General features: G+C 34.2%; 1 protein-coding gene across 1 annotated transcript in view; it reads left to right on the top strand.

Annotated features, from left to right (window-relative positions):
* The window catches only part of CPED1 (cadherin like and PC-esterase domain containing 1), a 366,758-nt gene that overhangs the window by 159,243 nt on the left and 190,532 nt on the right, over positions 1–16,983 (top strand). Inside the window, exons 12-16 of the mRNA XM_049771138.1 lie at positions 4,506–4,576; positions 5,420–5,425; positions 5,804–5,848; positions 9,898–10,084; positions 12,399–12,567. Of these exons, the coding sequence (XP_049627095.1) occupies positions 4,506–4,576; positions 5,420–5,425; positions 5,804–5,848; positions 9,898–10,084; positions 12,399–12,567 (478 nt within the window). The remainder of the gene's footprint in view (positions 1–4,505; positions 4,577–5,419; positions 5,426–5,803; positions 5,849–9,897; positions 10,085–12,398; positions 12,568–16,983) is intronic.

Consider the following 16,983-nt stretch of genomic DNA (forward strand, 5'->3'; position numbering starts at 1 on the left):
ATTTATAAATATGTTTTCTCTCTGTCACATGATTAGGATATTTATATAATCTTTATATTCATGTTTTGGGTCCATACTCAGTGATGTTCAAGGCTTACTCCTGATTCTGTTCTCAAGGATCATTCCTGGTAGTACTTTGAGGGACCACATGCAGTGATAGGGATCTAAAAAGAATGGGTCATGTACAAGGCCAGCCCTTAACTCCTATACTATCTTTCTAACTCCTACTTTAAAAATAAAAGTAGAATCTCCAAAGAAGATGTTTTCCTTATAGAAATGTTCCCTCTGTTTTTATTGACATACCGTGATTTATAATATTTGATGGTTTCATAAAAGTATTATTGCAACACCATATTATCACCAGTGTCTACTTTCCTCCACCAATGTCCTAAGGACTGCTCACACCCCCATGCTCTAGCAGCTCCCAAGTATAATTCTCTAAAGCAAAATCTCTAATGTCTTAATCCATTTGTTGTTCCTTAATCTGTTTCTTTATATTGTATATATGAGAGACAATTTCATATCTATCTCTCTACTTCATTTTAGTCAGTATGATCAACTCTCTCGTTCCATCAACATAACAGCAAAACACATTTCATCTCTTCTTATAGCATAATAGAATTCTATTGTGTATATACATATATATATACCATATTATTTATTCATTTTTCTCTTGACCATTTGCACTATTTTCAGACGTTGGCAATTGTGAATAGTACTGCAATAAGCATAGAGGCACAAGCCTTTTTGAAACAATGTATTTGGATTGGAGGAGAAAGGTTTTTGAACTTTAATTTTCCCTTCTGTTGAGAACTAGTAAGAAGAAAATGAAGGAAGCTCAGCCAGAAACTAACACCTCCAAATTCTGGTGAAAGGGATCATGCCTTGCATCTGCTTCTCACTAAAATAAAGGAATTGAGGGTATATTAGAACTTTTTATGGTCAGGAAATCAGAAGTATATCTAAGTCTCCTATAAAGAAGATAGACTAAAGGGTTATAGCATTATCATTTGTCTCTATTAGCTTCTCGGTAATAATTTTCACTCCAGAGACTTGAACTTCATTGCCTCTGCTTCAGAAGACAGAGTTCTGTAAGATTTTTGTTATAGTCATAAATGTATGGAATAACATATAAGAAGAATTATTTTGATATTTCCCAAAATCAAATCTCACTTTGATAGTCATAGCTCTATAAAGCTGGGCTTATCCCCTAAATATATGAAAGTAATGAGCCTGATTAACATTAGTTTGTTTGAAAATTAGTATTAAAATATAGATGAATGCCATTTCATCTGTCCCTTGTGCTCCTTCAAGTAATCCAAAGCTGTACAATCCATCATTATAAGCGGAAGGGGATCAGATTTCATTTACAGAGGAGTGATTTAACTTTGACGAAGTTCCCTTTTGATATGCAAGCTTTGAAAAATTCTTTTTCTAACAAGTTTTTCTCAGACCTCTTCTATCAGGTTAATGAATACATTTTAAATTTGGAATGTTCAACTTTACTGCTAACCCTAACCAAAACTTTATTTTATCCCCCCTCATAATGGCATTTATTATTACTTATTGCTGAGTGTAGTCAAAAGGGTCAGGAATGTTTTTGAATACAGATTTGTATTAAATACCTCAAATTTAAAGTTCACCTAAACAAAGCAGAGAAAGTTTTGACCTTTTACAGACCCTGCATCTGTAAAGTTTGGATTATATTACCTACCAAAAAGGTATTTCAGGAGGATTACACGAAACAGTTTCTACTGAACATATTTTGTCTGACAAACTTCAGCACCAGGTGGAAACAAATATTAATTAGTACACTTTCTTTTTCATGTTTCTATCCCATCCAAAGGACACTTTAGCATCTACACTAGGGGAATTTCTCTTCTGAACTGGAAAAACAAGCAAAGTATGAATGACTCACCTAAGGTAACACAGAGATGAGTAAACTGTAGATCGTTATCAGGAAGAAATTGGATGAATTACTTGTAGAACATCTCAAGAAAGAACATTTGGTTCTAATTATCATCACATTTACCAGTAGATAGACGTGTATTTAATTATCATTGTCATGTTACATGGAAAATGTGTATTAAGCACATTTAACAAATGAGCAAACTGAGGTGCTGAGAAAACTGGTCATTTTCTAAAGCTACATAACCAATATAAATAGACCTGGATTTAGGGTCCTTGTTTTCTTGGTGGTATCAGGCAGATAGAGAAGCTGGACGTGGTCAGTCTTCATTACTCTTAAATTCTTCATGGTGGCCACCAGTCTTTCCTGCTGAAAAGACCATTTTGCTTATTTCTATTGTCTTTGGGTTTAAGGACTCCATCCTTCCCTTAAAATAAAGATTATTTGTATACAAAAAATGGTGAAGAAATATAAACCCATAACGTTGGCGCCAGTGAAAGCACAGTGGGTAAGGCATTTGCATTGCACAGGGTCGACTGGGATTTGATCCCTGGCATCCCATATAGTCCCTAATTTCTGAGCACAGAACCAGAGTATCAGGAAGGGAGGAAGGAAGGAAGGAAGGAAGGAAGGAAGGAAGGAAGGAAGGAAGGAAGGAAGGAAGGAAGGAAGGAAGGAAGGAAGGAAGGAAGGAAGGGAGGGAGGGAGGGAGGGAAGAAGGGAAGTAAGGAAGAAGGAAGAAGGAAGGAGGAAGGGAAGGAGGGAGGGAAGGAAGAAAGAAGGAAGGAGGAAGGAGGAAGGAGGAAGGGAAGGAAGGAGGGATGGAGGGAGAGAGGAAGGAAGAAGAGGAGGGAAAGAAGAAAGGAAGAAAGGAAGGAGGGAAGGAAGGAAGGAAAGTGGGAAGGAGGAAAGGAAGGAAGAAGGAAGAAGGAAGGAGGAAAAAGGAAGGAAGGAGGAAAAAGGAAGGAAGGAGGAAAGGAAGGAAGGCGAAAAAGAAGGATTGTGATACTTCTAGAGATAAAGTACCTCGAGTTCTAATAAGATAGAAACATTTTGCTCCCAGAGCATTTTTCTTTGCTTAAGCTTCACTAAGGATTTTTTGTTGCTTTTGTTCTTTTGTTTTGGAGCCACCCTTGGAGGTGCTCAGAGACTTCACTTAGCTTTACTCAAGTGTTCCTGGCAGTGCTCAGGGGATCATGCAGAGCTAGTAACTGATAAGGGATAAACTGCAAGCAGTGCAAGTAACTTACAGCATGTACTATCCCTTTGACCTCTTTTACTCAAAGTTTTTATGTGAATCTAAAAAAATTAACCTTATACTTAAACTTCAAGTAAACATATTTTATGCCATGCTTACTTTATTTCTTTCTTTACTACCTGAAAGATAGACTCATTTTGATGTCAAAAGATAATTATCTTTCGGGGAGTTTATTTGTTTGGACCAAACCAGTAGTGCTTAGGGCTTACTAGTGACTGATTCTGCACCCTCTTGTGACCTTGGGGAACCATATTGAGTACAGAAAATCAAATTCAGGGTGGACTTCATACTAGGCATTTGGCTTATCCACTGTAGTCTCTCAGTCCTGAAAAAAATCATTAAAAAAATAAAATTATTATATAATGATGTCTTCTAACTCTAGAAATATTTTAATTACTTGATTTTTCTTCATTTCTGCTTACATGTTTATTTATATTTATAAATACTGTATTTCATTTATATATATTTCACTTGTTTCATTTATGCTTATATGTTAAAGAAATTGAACATACCTACCTATTCCTTTTTTCTCCCCTAATAGCACATACCGACAACAATAAATAAATATCAAACAGAGAGCATTGGATTTAATTCTCATAGCATTTCTGTGAAGTAAAGCCAATATTGTTATCTCTATTTAATTGAGAAATGGAGATTCATAACACAGCTTAGGAGTCAAGTCACAGCCTGCCAATGTTCTCTCTCATTAAGACTAGAGATTTTTCAGTTTATTGTTTAGATTATTTTGGTCCCAAATTCGAAGAATTAAAGGGAAATCTCACCAATGATTTAGTTATGTAACAAAAATACGGTCAAATAGGGCTATCACAGAACCTTACCTTTCCTTCCTGTTAATTAAGGTTTCGGGGTAGAAGACATCCAAGATGGCAAGATTGCTTTTTTGCATGATACACCTTATTTTTAGATAATATGTGTATTTTTCCCAGTTTGTGCCTCATAGTTTGCAAGACTTCTTCCTTCAATTATGTAACTTGGACCAAACAGATTCCAATAAGAAAGTTTGTTCCATAATCACTTCTGTAGGACCCAGACTATCAGAGATTATTCTCTTTTGGACTACAGAGTGCATTCCACCACCACCACCACCACTACCCCAGTTTTTTTCAAATGTTTTTTCTCTTGATTAAACTTGATGAGATTTCCACATCAATCATTGGCAGCAAGACTGCCAGGTTTGAGAAAAAAAAATCCAGAAAGTGCTTCTTTATATTCATTAAAAAAACTTATGCCCCCTACCCAAAGATAGTGTGTTAGATGTACTTTCCTGAGCTTTTTTCATTTTATTGATGCAGAATTGCTTGGCACCACCTTTTGCAGGAATTCTTACACGAAGGATGAGAACATTGAAAAACCACAAGAGCCTTTGGATGTAACTGAAAAGAAAAAAGGTAATTTCAACATTACATTAGGTTTTGCATGGTCAAAAAATATGAAAATATTTAGCCTTTATTAGCAATCAGAATTGAAAATTAAATGAAAAGTCTTTCATTTCCCAAAATTGGAAATAATTTTTCACTTAAAAACAATGGAACTGCGGATAATAGGAATCATATTCCATTACTGCATAGATGTATAAATGAAAGTAGCCCCTCTTAAGGATCATTTAATAACATATGAGGGAAAGCCTAAATGTACGTATAGAAAATTTTATTTCAAGATATGAATTACATGCATAGTTAAGAAAAGATATTGTTCACAGAAACTAAAATACAAAACTTACTGTAATAGTTTTTAAGTGAAAATATAATATAAATTAGCAAAACTTGAAACCACAGCTATTGTTTGATGATTATTTGAATAAATAAATGATTATGAACCAGTATAACACTGTGAAGCTCTTCCAGTAGTGTGGAAGAATAATTATGACAGTCAAAAAAAAAAAAAAAAAGAATTAGAAACAAGCTTAATGCCATTGAATGTGACCACAAAGTCAAAACAGATTCCCCAAATCAAAACCTTTAAACCATAAAAGGCCTTTAGATTATTCATTTGTCTTCCTCTATTTTCTATTTGAAATAATTCTTATGATAAAGCCAAAAATTTTCTTTGTTTTACTGAAGATTTACATTCAATTTATAGACTTTTACTGATAGGATAAAAGTTAAATAATAAAGTATAGGGACCAGAGTGTTCCTATAGAGGTAAATGTGCTTGCCTTGCACATGACCCACTACAGTCTGACCACAGCACTGCAAACACGAGTAAGATCAGAGTGACCTTTGAACACAAAGCTAGTAGTAAGCCCTGAAAAGAACTCGCTGTGCCCCCAAACAGCATGATGATCATTAGAAATGATTAAAAACAAATACTATGGTTTAATTCAGGGGTCTCAAACTGGAGGCCCGCGGGCAGCAAATGGCCCTCCCTCCGTACAACATTTTGTGGCCCTGCCCTAGAGGAATCTTTTTCTGTTTTGTTTTGTTTTAGTTATTTGGGTCACACCCCCCAATGTTCAAGGTTTACTACTGACTTTGCACTCAAGGATCACCCCGACTTTGCCTCCTGCGGCCCGCAGGTAAATTGAGTTTGAGACCCCTGGTATTGTTTCAGATTATTATGTATTTTTGTGTTGTTTTTATTTAAATACATATGCTCATTTTTTTTCTTATTTGCAGTCTCACAGGTTATAAATGAAGTCCAAGAAATACAGTGCAATAATGGTGAGTTCCTATTAAAATGTTTTAGCAGTGTAACTGATAATACAGCTTTGCTTTGAATAAATCAGCATTTAATCATATTTAAGTATCTTGATTATGCTACTATACTTTAAATATGACATTTATGAATAAGTCAATAATGTTACTTTTGCAGATAGAGACCATTTTGTATATATTTTTTGAATATGAAATGATACAGATGTTTGAGGACACTGATTTTCAAGCTTATTTGGAGGGGAGCTGGAGGTTGCTAAGGCTTCGCTTTGTTCAAGTGGAAGATTTTAACTCCTTTGCTCTGCACATTGATTTTTATGGCTTTCATAATAATTTTCATAGTAATTTTATTTCTGCCAGATTTTGAAAAGTTGTTTAACTTTGCAGTCACATCTAATGGATTTAAGCATTCTCTACTGATGGTGCTTGGAGAATCAGCTGGTACTAAGGACCAAATGCATGCAAATATGCATTCCAATCATTAACTTCTCACCTCTTTGACCCTCGGGAAATTTTTGTTATAATGAACAACACTTTAACTGAATTTTCTTTGTAACAATTGAGAGTTTTAAAGTCAAATAAAATTAATTTTCTGGGGCTAAAGTGGTAGTACAGAGGGCAGGATGCTTGCCATACACACAACTGACCTGGATTCGATCCCTGGCATCCCATACGATTTCCCTCTCCACCACCCCCACCCCAGTATACTGCCAGAATAGTTTCTGAGTACAGAGCCAGAAGTAATCTGTGAGCACCACCAAGTATGGCCCAAAAAACAAAATAATAATAATAATAATAGTAATTTTCTTAAGGTGCATACATATCTTTATAATCTTGTATCATGATATTCTATATTTTCTTAAAACTTATAGTTTATGTTAGATGTTTTGATAGAGTGCCAACTTCTATAATGTACCCTTTATACTTACAGTATTCTAAATTAAATTCTTAAATTAAAATTGTATTTTTTTAAATTTATGAATTTTTGACAAAGACATAACAATATATATTATAGACATGTATTTAGAGTTTATATTGTTATTAAATTTTTAAATCAGTGCTTACTCTTTAATAGAATCATTCTAGTAATCTGATAAAAATATCTTTCTAGAGTGTCTATTTGATTTTTCATATTTAGTTTTGGTTTGCCTTTTGGACCACATGTTATGGTCCTAACTTTGCTTGGGATTGGTCCATGCTTGGGAGGCCAGGTGCAATAGGAACAAAACATACATTCTACATGCAGACTGTTGAGCTGTCTCTTAGTCCTGTCTAAATTTTCAAAGATTATAAGACTCTTAAAAGCCTGAAGCTAATTTCTAAGCTGGATTTTCATATTCTTTATCCAAAGCTCATGCATCATCTTCTTTTCTTGTAATAACACAATAGAAAAATAAGAGTATTTTTACCAGATTTATTTCTTGAGAATTTATGTATATATGTACATAAGCTGTATATATGTTGTGGTATAAATAGTATATTTATATGTGTGAGATACACATATATGTCATATATTCAGCCTTTCACAAATAAAATACCTATTTCTGAGGCATAGAGTGATAGCACAGTGGGTAGGGGCTTTTGTATTGCATGTGGCCATGCCAGGTTTGATCTCTAGCAACTCATATGATCCCCTGAGCCTGCCAGGAGTGATTTCTGAGTGCAGAGCCAGGAGTAGCCCCTGAGCACAGCCAGGAGTTGCCCCAAAACCATATATATACACAAAACTTTTAAGACTATGATACATGGACTCAGTTCTAACTTACAAATAAAATATTCATGTTTTAGGAAAATCTAATTTTTAGCTTCTACAATGCAATTTATTCTTTGCTCCTTTTAAATTCATGATAGTGAGTCACTTCTACAGTACTGTGGTTTAATAGCATCAACAAATACATCCGAAGAAAGAAAAACAACATTAGGAATAGGATGTTGCTAATCATAAAAAATATTTATCATTTATAATTTTTATCATCTTATTTTCTGCCTGCATTTTACCACCCAGTCTGCTACTTATAGAGAAACATGCTTCTCAGTTCTGCTGAGAGACTGGTACTTCAGCTCTAGGGAAATAAAAGGACCAGTGAGAAAATCAGAAGCAAGATTAGTAGGTGCATGTCAAGAGAGATTTCTCTGTGCCAAGATCAGGGCTAGAGAAACCATCAGGAGAGCTACTTCATCTCTTTATAAAATGAATAATGATCTCATTTTGCTCAGCTGCAGCTAAAAAGGTCAGATACGTGAACATAGTATAAAAATCCTGTAAAGTTGCTCATATTTTCATGTTGATAAAAAACTAGTCTACCCTAGATCTTCACAATTAATCTTTCTACCTTTATGGTATGACATAAGATTAAAAGAAATATGTTGATGATGCCTCAGAACAGGTGGAATTATCTTTCAGAGTCTAGGCTTCTTGTGTTTAAAATGAGTTATGATTATCCCTCAAGAGGGCAATAAAATTCTGTGGTTAAAAGAAGTCCATTAAAAACAACCAAAGATTCAAATAGCTTTGGCTCCTGAATAGACTTGTCAATGACCTGCGACCCACCGTACTCTGCTCTGGGTTTTCTTAATCTATGGTAAGCAGCCTTGAGACACATCTTTAAAGAATTGAAGATGGGGGCCAGAGAGTTAGCATGGAGGTAGGGCATTTGCCTTGCATGCAGAAGGATGGTGGTTTGGCGGCAGGTGAGAATTCTACCATTGAATCACCAATGCAGGATGGTGGTTTGAATCCCAGCATCCCATATGGTCCCCCGTCCTGCCAGGGGTGATTTCTGAGCGCAGAGCCAGGAGTAACCACTGAGCACTGCCAGTTGTAACCCAAAAACTAAAATAAAAAAAAAAAATTAAAGATGGGTTTGGAGAAATAGCACAGAGGGTAAGGTGTTTGCCTTGCATGCAGCCAATCCAGGTTCAATCCCCAATATCCCACATGGTCCCCTGAGGCTATCAGAAGTAATTTCTGAGCTCAGAGCCAGAAGCAATAGCTGTGACCCAAAAACAAAAACAAAAACAGAACTGAAGATAAACCATAAAATTTTATTTTAGAAAGAAAATTTACAATAGAAGAATAATTAAGATTTGTAAAGGACAATCCACTTTGTTTCACCATGTAAATTCTCTTAGCAAGTTCTTTTCTTTGTTGCTATTCAAAGTGTATAAAACAGAACATTTTATTTAGGTATTGCATTTTACCAGTACCATAGAATTTTCTGTGTTTATTGAGAAGTCTTTATGGTAATCTTCATTTAAATTATCTGATTGTCCTAAACATTAACAACAAAATTTAACACTCATTGGTGAGTGTTCCTGTAACACTCCTTTTCATTTTTTTGGTCACCAAAATAATTGTATACTACTTGGACTATCAAACAGAAGCACTTTTTAAAAATGGTTTAGATCGATGCAATGAGATAATAATCAGGGTCTAGAACAGAGCTAAATAAAATATGGGACTTTTTTATGCTTTATAGCTTTTTTCTCAGAATGGGGTGACCAAGAAAGAACGGGCTTTGGATGTTCTGTTGATATGTCTGTATCTGATTGTTTGGTGTAATATTAGATTTCACATTTTTCCCTCTGTCCAGCTACCTATAAACTATTATACTAATCCATTGATAGTTTAATAACAATCCCCTAAAAAATCTGTTCTCCTTCTCTGCTGGCACTCTTCTGTCACCACTCCAGACACAGTCACCACCCTATTTATGTAGTTGTTTGCTATTTGCAGTAAATAACATGAAAATGTTATCAATCTACTGGAAAGATAACTACCCATCTTCTATGTTTAAACTTTAAAGACCTGAGCAAAATCTATCATCTCTTAAAATATAACTGAATCCAACTGCTGTTTTATGAGACCCAGTCTATAAAATCTGACAAATAGAAAATCCAGATAAAGCCACATATCAATTATGGCCAGAGCATCCAAAGGAAAGTCAGCAGTATTACTAACTTTGCCCAAAGGAATTTTTTTAATCCATAATCATATGTGATTTTAAAACATTTATCCATTTCACAGTTGTCTCTGTTTTCACCTTTAATTTTTTCAGATAAAGACATACAATGTCATATCCAGCAAATCTTCACACATCCACGTTTGGAATTAAGTCCTGAATTTAACCCAAAGATCAAAGATTATTCCTCTGAAGTTCCATTTGATGTGGTAACAGTGACAATTGGAGCAGAAACTTCTAAGTGTCAGTGCAAAGTGTACCTGCTAGAGCGGGGAGGGCCAAGGTATGAGGTACTGGGGTGCTGCCTGGGGGCTAAGTAGAGAGAGACATCACAGTGGGAAGCAGAAACCTGATGCGACCTTTGAAGGTGATTGAGAAAAGCTGACTCAGACCATCAGCTGGAGAGATTTCCAGAGGGTGAAAACCCCTGTTTTTTTAGGTCTCTTGGTTTAAAAAAAAGGAACAAGAAATATCAGGGCTCAGCTGACCTCTTTGTCCCTAATTTTGTCCTTAAATTTGTAACAAATTATGAAGAGAAAATTTTGTGATATAAAGTGTTAAAGGACTCACTATTAATAGAAAACTTAGTTTATTTTCCTCTTAATAGTTTTAATTAATTAATTAATTAATTAATTTGTGAGTTGGTTTGGGGGCCACATCTGGGTCCAATGTCTTAATCTTGGCTCAGGGCTCTGCTCAGGGATAACTCTTGAGCAATACTCAATAGATGATATTTGTGCCAGGAATGGAATCTGAATCAGCCATTTGCAAGATAAATATCTATTATACTATCTCTCTAGCCCCTCTCTTCATGGTTCTAAATTGTTTAAATTCATCCTAAAATTATGTAGTTTCCTCTTCCCCAACATACCACCTTAAGAAATTACTATTTATTAATAATTGATGATCATTTGTGGGCACAGAAAAGCTAGTATTTATAAAATTGATACATTTATAAGAATTATAAATGTATAAAGTTTATAAATTTGCTTGAATTGCTTTCTGTTGACTCTTCTGAGAGTTATTAATACTTATTTGCCAATTTTCAACAGTGAATTGATCTTTATTACTTATAAATGACCCTAATTTCTTTCTCTTGGCAAGGAAAACAGTCACATCTTCTATTTTGGAGGGAAAGAGAAGTACTTGGTAGCTCTAGGACCAAGAGAATATAAAATAAAAATTTCAATTTTATACATGAGTGGACATTGAAACTATTTTGCTGAGTGAAATAAGTCAGAAGGAGAGAGATAGAAACAGAATCATCTCACTTATCTATGGGATTTAAGAAAAATAAAAGACATTATTATAATAATATGCAGAGACAATAGAGATGAGGGCTGGAAGGACCAGCTCACAATATGAAGCTTACCACAAAGAGTGGTGAGTTAAGTTACAGAAATAACCACACTGACAAACGTCATGACATTGGTAGTGAATGAAAGAAATAGAATGCCTATCTCAAATATATGCAGGGGCTGAGTTAGAAGGAGATGGAGGGCATTGGTGGTGGAAGGTTGCACTGGAGAAGGGGGTATATTTTATAACTGAAACCCAACTGCAAACATGTTTGTAATCATGGTATTTAAATAAAAATATTATTTAAAAATAATAAAAAAATAGTCTTATTAATTCTCAAAGAGAAAATGGGAGATTTTGTCTTGGAACCACATCCAGTGGTTCTCAAGGCTAATACATGACTGCTCAGAGATCATTCTAGGCAGTACTCTGGGAATCAAATGCAGTTCCTAGATTTGAACCAAGTTCCATCACATGTAATACAAGTGCCTTAACCTGTGAGTCATCTCTCCAATTCCTTCTTATGAACATTTTAGTCCTTATATTTTTAATATGTCTTAAGAACTAAAGTTTGTGAGAATAGTACCTGGCACATATTAAATTTTGCATTCATTTCTGGAAAAAATAAACAAATAAAATAATGAAAAAAAATTTTTAGTCAGGGTCTCAAACCTAATCATATTATATTATTTGATCAGTTTGCCTCACAGTTCTAAGTCATGGTCTCTACATTTTGTAAAAGAAGACTCATATCTTGTGTCTAAAGTTTTTTACAACATTGTATAAAGTTGAAGCAATGTGTGATCTGGACAGATGGTTAATTAATCACTCCTTTGACTGAATTTTAGATTTAATTTAAATCTAATTAATTAAGTTCTTTAAATAAATTTAATTTAAATTAAATTTAATGTTTAATTTAAAGTTAATGAGGGATATGAGTTGCTGAGAAAGATAATGCTTGATATATCAAAGCAGGAATCATTTTTGTTTCATATTGACAGTTCTCATAAAATTGTAGAGACCTGGGGCCAGAGAGATAGCGTGGAGGTAGGGCATTTGCCTTGCTTGCAGAAGGATGGTGGTTAGAATCCCGGCATCCCATATGGTCCCTCACCCATGCCAAGATTGATTTCTGAGCGCAGAGCCAGGAATAACCCTAGAGTGCTGCCAGTGTGACCCAAAAACCAAAAAAAAAAAAAAAGTAGAGGCCTTACCCACTTAAATGCAAATGTTAGACATTTACTAAATATTGATGTGTGATTCATATGGACTAACTAGATTTTTCTCTCTTTCTCCAGCTTTGCCAACTACTCCCTTGGTTTAGGAATGAACAAAATCTCATTGGTTTTGGTAGATGAATCTTCTCCACAGGTTGAGAACCTGATCACGTATAAACTCACCATTTATCGTGAGGATCGTCCCAGTCTACCCTTATTTGAAGACTTCACAGCTTGTGGTTTTGTTCAAGTAAGTACATTTTACATTTGCACTGTGGGTTCAATTGGAAGTGATCTTTTTAAAGTCATGTGGGGTGGGGAAAGCTAAATAAAAATTGTTAGAAAAAGTGTAAGATTTTTCATCCAGATATTCTCATTTCAAAAGCACAACAGTTCCAGACAGATAGCCCTGCTATCACACTCACTATAAGGGTTTCTTTTTTTCTTTTTTAGCGTGATGATTCCTCCAAGTACACTTGTATTCCGAGGATTTACTGTGGTTAAAATCGAAAGAAAAATGTTTAACTACTCACACTTAGTTATGAAATTGGCTTTACATTTCCTTCTAAATTGGGCTGTGTTTCTTGGATTTGTTCCTGGACCTACTTTTGAAATTTTAAACTACAGTCAATGGAATCTACTTTAAAGTATAAGAAGCAAATTTACAGAACTATTTTACAGAAGGAATATCAGATAAATGGAATTGAATTTCCTTGGTAGATACATTTCTCAACCCCTTCTCAAACAACTTTATTAGTCTATTAGATTGTAGTCTTTTGAGTGGGGAACACAGTACCAAAATCTCAATGGCTTGGAGGAATAGAAGTTATACTCATCTGACTTGTTTGTTACTTCATACCTCTCTTTTATTATATTTTCACAATTTTGGAATTTTCTGTAAAACATCCTATATTTCCTTATATAGTCTTACATAAGGTAATTTCAAGTAAGCCATAACTGTTGTTCTGACCATACCTTCTGATCCTCTCAGCATATAACTGCAAATAGGTTATAGTTTAGGGATTTTTGTGCAACTGAATACATATAAGCACACAAGTTTAGTAAAAAATAATTGATTCTCATTAAGTAGTATGTATTCTATGTTGTTAAATGTAGTAGCTAAAGTATTCTGTCTCTTTCAAGCCACTGTCCCATTATTTTATCTATACTTCTAGAGTAAATACTCTTTTGTGAGAATACCACTTACTGAGAATTTTATTTTTCAAGGAAATTTATTTTTATAAATCATTATGAACAAAAACTCTTAGGGAATTTTATATTGAATTTGAATTGTGAATTTTATATTGAATTTATATTGAATTGAATTTTAATTTATATAAATAAATATATTTATTAGGCATGATAGAACTATTATTTTTGAATGATGCTAATAGGTATGCATTCCTAGAAAAGATGGGGAAGAACAGGATTTCATGATAACAAAACATTAAGTTGAAAAATGTTAAGCAGTTTCTTTTATTATAGAGTTGTTCTGAACATTAAATATCCTAATTTGCATTACAAACTTTCAAAAGGAGAGTACATAATATTTAATACCTCTAAATAGTTGACATCACTTTAATTTAATAGCTATTAATATTTTAATATGTATTTTTATTTTTAATAATAACTTTATTTAAGCACTATGATTACAAACATGTTTGTAGTTGGATTTTAGTTATAAAAAAAAGACCACCTCCCCTCACCAGTGCAATATGACCACTACCAATGCCCCCATCTCCTTCCTCCTTCTTCCCTGTCTGTATTCTGAGATAGGCATTCTATTTTTCTTGGTCACTAACATTGTCATGATAGTTGTTAGTGTAGTTATTTTTATAACTGCACTCACCACTTTTTGTGGTAATTTCAAGCTATGAATATTCTGGTGGAATACAATTGTTCTGATCATTGGACTGGATGTAGAAAACAATTCAAAAGGGATTTATCTTAATTTTTTTTTACCATTTGCTTTGAGTTAATATATCCCAGTCACCTGCTAAACTGGTAAACAAATAACAGATAAGCATAAAAATGGTCAAGATGGAAAGGGAAAAACATTAAGAGAAAGTATGTTTTTACAAAAGTACATATATGCTTGCTATATATAATTATTTATAAAAAAGAAATAGATTCATCTTATTTGGTGAATAACTATTTTTCTTTAGTCCATACTATAATGTCAGACAGAAACTCTTAGAATACATAAACTTTGGGAAAAATTATATTATGAATTTCTCCCATAATATTTATGTTCAACTAATGCAATTGCTTTACACCTTAAATGCTATAGATTTGATTTTTATTTAAAAAAACTATTTTGCCTTATTAGATTGGCCTATAAACTGATTTTAAGAAGAAAATACATATTTTAAGAAGCATAAACTTAGTATACTAAAGCATAAAATATATATCTTCACTTTAAATTTACAATTAGGTTTGCAAGTTTAGATTTTACTTTTTTGTATACTTGAAAAATGATGGTTGTTGGGTTAAACAGTTTCCATCCTATTCATGATAAGCTTGTTACTCACTGTTTGGTTTGAAAGCACATTTTTTTATTTTAATTTTTTTATTTAAACAACTTTATTACATATATGATTGTGTTTGGGTTTCAGTCATGTAAAGAACACCACCCATCACCAGTGCAACATTCCCGTCACCAATGTCCCAACTCTCCCTCCTCCCAACCCCCGCCTGTACTCTAGACAGGCTTTCTATTTCCATCATAGATTCTCATTACTAGGATACTTCAAAACGTAGTTATTTCTCTAACTAAACTCATCCCTGTTTGTGGTGAGCTTCCTGAGGTGAGCTGTAACTTCCAGCTCTTTTCTCTTTTGTGTCTGAAAGTTATTATTGCAAGAATGTCTTTCAATTTTCTTAAAACCCATAGATGAGAGAGACCATTCTGCGTTTCTCTCTCTCTCTCTCTCTCTCTCTCTGACTTATTTCACTCAGCATAATAGATTCCGTGTACATCCATGTATAGGAAAATTTCATGACTTCATCTCTACTGACAGCTGCATAATATTCCATTGTGTATATGTACCACTATTCTTTAGCCATTCATCTGTTGAAGGGTATCTTGGCTGTTTCCAGAGTCTTGCTATGGTAAATAGTGCTGCAATGAATATAGGTGTAAGGAAGGGATTTTTGTATTGTATTTTTGTGTTCCTAGAGTATATTTCTAGGAATAGTATAGCTGGGTCATATGGGAGCTCGATTTCCAGTTTTTGAAGGAATCTCCATATTGCTTTCCATAAAGGTTGAAATAGACGGCATTCCCACCAGCAGGGGATAAGAGTTCCTTTCTCTCCACATCCCTGCCAACACTGTTTGTTCTCATTCTTTGTTATGTGTGCCAATCTCTGTGGTGTGAGGTGGTACCTCATAGTTGTTTTGATTTGCATCTCCCTGATGATTAGTGATGTGGAGCATTTTTTCATGTGTCTTTTGGCCATATGTATTTCTTCTTTGTCAAAGTGTCTGTCCATTTCTTCTCCCCATTTTTTGATGAGATTAGATGTTTTTTTCTTGTAAATTTCTGTCAGTGCCTTGTATATTTTGGAGATTAGCCCCACTGTCTATTGGGTATTGGGTGAATAGTTTCTCCCACTCAGTGGGGGGCTCTTGTATCCTGGACGCTATTTCTTTTGAGGTGAAGAAGCTTCTCAGTTTAATATACTCCCATCTGTTTATCTTTCCTTTCACTTGCTTGGAGGGTGCAGTTTCCTCTTTAAAGATGCCTTTAGTCTCAATGTCCTGGAGTGTTTTACCTACGTGTTGTTCTATGTATCTTATGGTTTCAGGTCTGATATCGAGGTGTTTCATCCATTGGGATTTAATCTTTGTATATGATGTTAGCTGGGGGTCTAAGTTCAATTTTTTGCAAGTGGCTAGCCAGTTGTGCCAACACCACTTGTTGAAGAGGCTTTCTTTGCTCCATTTAGGATTTCTTGCTCCTTTATCAAAAAGTAGGTGATTGTATGTCTGGGGAACATTCTCTGAGTATTCAAACCTATTCCACTGATCTGAGGGACTGTCTTTATTCCAATACCATGCTGTTTTGATAACAATTGCTTTGTAGTACGGTTTAAAGTTGGGGAAAGTAATTCCTCCCATATTCTTTTTCCCAATGACTGTTTTAGCTATTATAGTGTGTTTATTTTTCAAATGAATTTCAAAAGTGCCTGATCCACTTCTTTGAAGAATTTCATGGGTATCTTTAGAGGGATCACATTAAATCTGTACAATGCTTTGGGGAGTAATGCCATTTTAATAATGTTAATCCTGCCAATCCATGAGCAGCTTATGTGTTTTCATTTTTGCATATCCTCTCTTATTTCTTGGAGCAGAGTTTTATAGTTTTCTTTGTATAGTTCCTTCACATTTTTAGTCAAGTTGATTCCAAGTTATGTGAGTTTGTGAATGGGGTTGTTTTCTTAATGTCCATTTCTTCCTTATTACTATTGGTGTATAAAAAGGCCATTGATTTTTTGTGTGTTAATTTTGTAGCCTGCCACCTTGTTATATGAGTCTATTGTTTTTAGAAGTTTTTTTGTAGAGACTTTAGGGTTTTCTAGGTAGAGTATCATGTCATCTGCAAACAGCGAGAGCTTGACTTCTTCCTTTTCTATCTATTTTTATTTTTTTGTTGATGTTGTGT

Source organism: Suncus etruscus, chromosome 1 (assembly GCF_024139225.1).
Source record: "Suncus etruscus isolate mSunEtr1 chromosome 1, mSunEtr1.pri.cur, whole genome shotgun sequence".
In the NCBI taxonomy this organism is placed as follows: Eukaryota; Metazoa; Chordata; class Mammalia; order Eulipotyphla; family Soricidae; genus Suncus; species Suncus etruscus.